At 41.1% G+C, this 7,187-nt stretch overlaps 1 protein-coding gene across 1 annotated transcript; it reads left to right on the top strand.

Annotated features, from left to right (window-relative positions):
• The first annotated feature begins 2,799 nt into the window (after positions 1-2,799).
• Positions 2,800-4,438, top strand: LOC135511911 (cytochrome c oxidase assembly factor 3 homolog, mitochondrial-like). Its single transcript, XM_064933433.1, has 2 exons — positions 2,800-3,067; positions 3,636-4,438. The coding sequence occupies exons 1-2, from the start codon at positions 2,869-2,871 to the stop codon at positions 3,728-3,730; spliced, it is 294 nt and encodes a 97-aa protein (XP_064789505.1). The 5' UTR covers positions 2,800-2,868; the 3' UTR covers positions 3,731-4,438.
• Positions 4,439-7,187: the final 2,749 nt, after the last annotated feature.

The raw sequence follows: 7,187 nt of genomic DNA, 5'->3' as shown, positions 1-7,187 counted from the left end.
TACTGTTCTATCCTGCAGATACAGTGTATAAACCGCCAGATGTATGTTATTAATGTCGTCGTTCAGCCACGACTCTGTGAAACATAAGATATTACATATTTTAATGTCCTTTTGGTAGGATATACTGTACGTGCTTGTAGTTCGTCTTTTTTATTATTCAATGATTGTATGTATGTTGGATAATAGGGCTGATGGTAAAGTCAAATTACCCACTCACCACCGGATCCTAACAAGGCACCCCGACCTTCGTCCTCGATATGTCCGTTCCTTTCTCCTGCGAAAGACGGAAATGACGGGGATGAGGGCCTTGTCGGATGTCTGGAGTAAATCGCTCTCGTCCGACTTGTTAAAAGTAAAACTCGTCTTTCAATTTGAAGTGAGCAATCGCTGTCCTGATTTCTAGAAGCTCTTTTCGGTCATATGAGAAGGTGGTAGAAACATTATGTTCAAAATAAGTTACAGATAATGTGGAAAAACACACACAATAGCACAATTGGTTAGGAGACTGTAAAACAGCAGCCATTCTCTCTTGCGCCATGTCTAACAGTACATTCACAACATATTTCACAACATTAAGTGTGTGCCCTCAGGCCCCTACTCTACTACCACATATCTAGAATGCAAAATATGTGTATGTGTGTGTAGTGCATATTTTATTGTATGTTTGTATGCACGTGTCTGTGCTTACGTTTGTGTTGCTTCACAGTCTCCGCTGTTCCATAAGATGTATTTTTATCTGTTTTCTAAATATCATTTTACTGCTTGCATGAGTTACTTGATGTGGAATAAAGTTCCATGTAGTCATGGTTCTATGTAGTACTGTGTGCCTCCCATAGTCTGTTCTGGACTTGGGGACTGTGAAGAGACCTCTGGTGTCTTGTGGGGTATGCATGAGTGTCCAAGCTGTGTGCGAGTAGTTAAAACAGACAGATCGGTGCATTCAACATGTCAATACCTCTCACAAATACAAGTAGTGATGAAGTCAATCTCTCCTCCACTTTGAGCCAGGAGAAATTGACATACATATTATTAATGTTAGCTCTCTGTGTACATCCAAGAGCCAGCCGTGTTGTCCTGTTCTGGGCCAATTACAATTTTCCTAAGTCCCTTTCTGTGTGGCACCTGGCCACACGACTGAACAATAATCCAGGTGCGACAACACTAGGGTCTGTAGGACCTGCCTTGTTGATAGTGCTGTTAAGAATGCAGAGCAACGGTTTATCATGGACAGACTTCTCCCCATCCTAGCTTCTGTTGTATGAATATGTTTTGACCATGACTTAATTTCCACATTATTCCTGTTTGGCCCTGTCCGGGGATATTGTCGGATGAGGCCACTGTGTCTCCCGACCCCTCCTGTCTCAGCCTCCAGTATTTATGCTGCAGTAGTTTATGTGTTGGGGGGCCATGGTCAGTCTGTTATATCTGGAGTATTTCTCCTGTCTTATCCAGTGTCCTGTGTGAATTTAAGTATTCTCTCTCTCTCTCTCTCTCTCTCTCTCTCAGGACCTGAGCGGAGGGACTAACTGGCCTGATGACACCTTGACCGTGCTGCTGCTCCAGTTTCAACTGTTCTGCCTGTGGCTATGGAATCCTGACCTCTCCCAGACCTGCTTTTTCTTCAACTCTCTAGAGACAGCAGGAGCGGTAGAGATACTCTGAATGATCGGTTATGAAAAGCCAACTGACATTTACGTCACTTGCTCTGAGACCTTGAAGTAGTGGTTCCCCTTGCTCTGCAAGGGCCGCGGCTTTTGTGGAGCGATGGGTAACGATGCTTCGTGGGTGACTGTTGTTGATGTTTGCAGCAAATCTGATATTGAAAAAACATCACGCAGACATAACAGTTCTTTCGAAATATTAATAATACAAATCAAGGGAAACACAGGAAAGCAAATGGCTCCTGCTGAAAAGAGAAGACTGCTGTAGGCTAAAATATTTGGTCAACTTCCAAGAGAGAGAGAGGCTTTTGGCACAAGAGAATCAGCCATCACCAGCAAGTGAGCTGCGCATCATTGGGTGAGATTGTGAAACTGGAAAACTGGAAACATTTTTAGGACTATATTTCCTACTCATTTTGTAGCCTACAATATTGTATGTCTCCACACAACTAGGTCTAGGCTATTGATGGACTGAAGACAAGGTCGTTTTATTGATCTCAGTTTGTCAGTGTCAAAGTAGCCTGCCATTCTGATCATCTGTGCTGTATTAAAAAATATTATCCCAAAGTCTCCAGTCATGTGAAATGACATAGAATGGTATGAAATTCGTTTATAAAAGGCCACATTCTGTAATTACTGCGTCCAAAACTCCACCGTTGACTGCAGTTACTCAACTTTTACTGCAGTTTCAAAACGGCATTCTTTTTTTGTAAGGGCCCCATGTGACCTACTTTTTGTGTGCATGTACTGACATGTAACTGATAGATGCACACACACTACAGGTTAATGTTTTTAAATGTATGTAAATTGTAAAGTATTTTGTCTGTAATGTATTTTTCGTTATGCGTCGGACCCCAGTAAGACTAGCTGTCGCCACCCATTAGCGTTAGCTAATGGGGATCCTAACAAATCAAAGCCATAGCTAACGTTAACTTTTCTACGTAGTACTAGCAATACAGCTTGAGCTTGTTTCTAACGTTACTTGTTCTCGATACACATAGAAAGAAAATTAACATTTTTTAAATGACAAAATTCTAGAACCGTTTTCCATAAAAGGCAGTACTTTATATTGCCCATGAGATGGGGTAATTGCAACACACACATACAGAAATCGCATTCGAAACAGGAACTTTTTTGCGTCGAACCCGGAAACGTCGGAGGGACCTAATATAGTGTTGCAAAAGCAGACAGTCTGGTGTTCGGAAAAATGTCTGACCGGAAACCAACGGTGGATCCTGAAGTCCCCTTTGCCAAGAGAATAGATCCAAACAAGGAGGATCTTACCAGGGACGAGTTCTACTTTATCAGACAAGTGGAGCTTGCGCAATGGAAGAAGAAATCGCAGCAACTGAGGGGCCGTAATATTGCAACAGGTCTTGGTATCGGAGCCATTGTAATGGGAATTTGTATCCTTGTCAAACAGTCACACAAGGTGAACTAGCTAGTTACGTACGAGATAACGTGCACGATCCGGCATGATATAACAAGCCATGGCAATGTTTTCCATAGTTTAGTCAACCGGACATTCATGTAGGACATTGAAGCTGCAAGTCATTGTAGAAATGTAATGACATGCACGTTGTAATGGTGAAGCGCAGCATGACGTGTTTGCATTGTACTATAGCACGCGAGTTAGTTAATTGGCCTTAAAACCAGAATTTGGGTTTACAGGAGAGGTTGAATATAGCGATTATCCTTTAAAATCGAATCGCCATATCCATATTTCCTGAATGCCCAGTTTCTGGTTCACTAATTGGCTAACTAGCTACCTAAATAGCTCTCTCACTTTATTGTATGCTGCTACAGTGAAAGCTGGTCATGAGTGTAAAACATGTCTGCCATAAATGTATGCTGATGTTGAAAACATTCATCTTTGTGCGTATGTACAGTAACTAAGGTCGACTGTAGATCGCTTTTCAGCCAGCACACCCCTTGCCTCAATCTGCACATTTGACTTGACTTTGCTTCTCCTAGATGCCTACACGTTTTACTCAGTGAAACAGGAGAAGATCATGGATGAGCTGGATGAGGAGGCCAAGATAAGAGGGGCAAAGACAGGCGCCAACTGACATGGCAATCAGAAAACTTAGCTCAGATGGACTGTGTGGTGTGCCAGGTATCCTATCTACTTTACTGGAATGGACGAAGGGACTAATGCAGAAGCTACACCTTATTCCACTGCAAGCCATTGTCAACTTTCAAAGAGGCATCATTGGACCTGTTTTGCCCAGGATCTGTAGGTTATGTAATTATGTTGCTGATTTAAGCATCTTCATTGTGATTAAACATGTATAACAGGGTTATATTGGTGATTCCCCTTGCCACTTTATTGTTAAGCCAATGGGTTTTGGTTTTAGTTTTGTCTTGCCTTCACCTACTCAACATGGCATCGTATTGGCTGGTTTGCGTAGCTTGCGTACGAGGGGGGATGTTTCATTAGAATCGTCCCAGTGAACATGCACCAAACCATCGGTAAGTTGTTGGATGCAAAGCACTGCACGTTAAAAGGGATTTTTATACACCCAAGTGATGTTTTAAATGTTATTGGAACATCACACATAAGATGCAGTGTTTTTTGTTGTATATTTGTTATGCATTTTGTTGTAGAGAATTCCACCTAATACTAGCTAGCTTTTACTGTGTCTGGTGGGGGGGGTTCGTATATTTTGTACAGTGCGTCACGTGCAGAGTTGGATGGTGAGCTGTGCATTGCTTGACGTGCAATTTTGTGCTGTTTCTATCAGAATAAAGCTCCATGACTGGTGCTACAAGTTGGAGCTTGTGTCGATGATTGATTGTACACAACGCAAGAAGAGTACTGTTACACATGCTTGTCAATAGGAGGAAAGATCTACTGCTCCCGATTGCCCAACCAATTCAGGATACCTGGGTGGTGTTTACTAAATGGACTACTTGTTGTTAACTTTTTCTTTTTTTTGTAAGAAACGGTCACTTAAAAAAAAAAAATCTGTAGTGTGCCCTACATGAACATGACCCTATTCTTCCTTTTCTCCCAATAAGTAGTCAGTCCCTTGTATAGAATTATTGGTACTGCCCCATTCTGTGTCATGTCTCCCAAAATGTCAAAAGAACTAATTCAACAGTGACCTTAAAATGTGTGGGATTTGAATTGGACTACTGAACTGAGAAAAAGAAACACAATCAGATTGAAATATATTTGTTGATAAAGGACGGAGTTGTAAAAATTGTATTGTCGTTGTTTTACAAAACAAATTACATCTTCATGTAAGGTCAGTGTAATGTTTCCTAGGCTAAATGCCAGACATACAGTTGAAGTCAGAAGTTGACATGCACCTTAGCCAAATACATTTAAACTCAGTTTTAAACTATTCCTGACATTTAATCCTAGTAATAATTCCCTATTTTAGGTCTGTTAGGATCACCACTTTATTTTAAGAATGTGAAATGTCAGAATAATAGAGTGATTTATTTCAGATTTGATTTCTTTCATCACATTCCCAGTGGGTCAGAAGTTTACATATACTCAATTAGTATTTGGGAGCATTGCCTTTAAATTGTTCAACTTGGGTCAAATGTTTCGGGTAGCCTTCCACAAGCTTCCCACAATAAGTTGGGTGAATTTTGGCTCATTCCTCCTGACAGAGCTGGTGTAACTGAGTCAGGTTTATAGGCCTCTGCTCGCACACTTTCAGTTCTGCCCACAAATGTTCTATACGATTGAGGTCGGGGCTTTGTGATGGCCACTCCAATACCTTGACTTTATTGTCCTTAAGCCATTTTGCCACAACTTTGGAAGTATGCTTTGGGTCATTGTCCATTTGGAAGACCCATTTGCGACCAAGCTTTAACTTCCGGTCTTGAGATGTTGCTTCAATATATCCACATAATGTTCCTGCCTCATGATGCCATCTATTTTGTGACGTACACCAGTCCCCCCTGCAGCAAACCACCCACACAACATGATGCTGCCACCCCCATGCTTCACGGTTGGGCTAGTGTTCTTCGGCTTGCAAGCCTCCACCTTTTTGCTCCAAACATAATGGTGGTCATTATGACCAAACAGTTCTATTTTTGTTTCATCAGACCAGAGGACATTTCTGCAAAAAAGTACGATCTTTGTCCCCATGTGTAGTTGCAAACCGTAGTCTGGATTTTTTATGGCGGTTTTGGAGCAGAACACGTCTCCTTCCTGAGCGGTATGACGGCTGCGTGGTTCCATGGTGATTATGTTTGCATACTATTGTTTGTACAGTTGAACATGTTACCTTCAGACGCTTGGGAATTGCTCCCAAGGATGAACCAGACTTGTGGAGGGCTACAAATTTTTTTCTGAGGTCTTGGCTGATTTCTTTTGATTTTCCAATGATGCCAAGCAAAGAGGAACTGAGTTTGAAGGTAGGCCTTGAAATACATCCACATGTACACCTCCAATTGACTCAAATGATGTCAATTAGCCTATCAGAAGCTTCTAAAGCCATGACATAATTTTCTGGAATTTTCCAAGCTGTTTAAAGGCACAGTCAACTTAGTGTATGTAAACTTCTGACCCACTGGAATTGTGATATCGTGAATTATAAGTGAAATAATCTGTAAACAATTGTTAGAAAAATTACTTGTGTCATGCACAAAGTAGATGTCCTAACCCACTTGCCAAAACTATAGTTTGTTAACAAGAAATATGTAGAGTGGTTGAAAAATGAGTTTTATTGACTCCAACCTAAGTGTATGTAAACTTCCAACTTCAACTGTACATCAATATTGCCACAATAGTACGGAAGCAGAGAGGAGCGCTATCATAATTCCAACTGTTTATTATGTCAAAATATGATTTACAGAGTATGCTGCAGCCACCAAACCTACAGTCAAAATATTAAATAAGACATTGCAAGGGGAAGGCACAGATTTGAGCATGGCAGGACAGCAGCTTTGCATATCAAAGCAATACAATCATTCACATATATTCAAATATTAGCATTGTAATCACACTTTCTTTAAATATATACACTTGTGGAAATCTTAGGTGAGTATTATCCTGAGTGGCGCAGCGGTCTAAGGCAGTGCATCTGGGCTAGAGGTGTCACTACAGACCCTGGTTCGATTCCAGACTATCACAACCGGCCGTGATTGGGAGTCCCATGGGGTGGCACACAATTGGCCCAGTGTCGTCCGGGTTAGGGTTTGGCCGGAGTAGGTCGTCATTGTATATAAGAATTTCTTCTTAACTGACTTGCCTAGTTAAATAAACTAAAAATAGAATTCAGTGTGCATATTTAAGGCAATGGCTAAGGGCTCACAGTTCCATCCATTTGTTATGCAGTCATTCTCTCGCCTCCCTACCTGTGAATATAAATAAGCTACTTCATTTGACAAAAAGTGTGAAATTTGTGACTACTAAAGTAGAAGTTACTAAAGTGCAGAGGGTGCCTTGTTTATTACACAATGCAGAAATGTTTTATCATTGTTCAATGTCGTGTACAAAACATTAGGAACACCTTTAGGACAGCCCATTTCGTATACTCGTCTATTGTTTGTTCCATAGGCCGT

Source organism: Oncorhynchus masou, chromosome 24, assembly GCF_036934945.1.
Source record: "Oncorhynchus masou masou isolate Uvic2021 chromosome 24, UVic_Omas_1.1, whole genome shotgun sequence".
Taxonomy (NCBI): Eukaryota; Metazoa; Chordata; class Actinopteri; order Salmoniformes; family Salmonidae; genus Oncorhynchus; species Oncorhynchus masou.
This window is presented reverse-complemented; position numbering and strand designations above follow the sequence as displayed.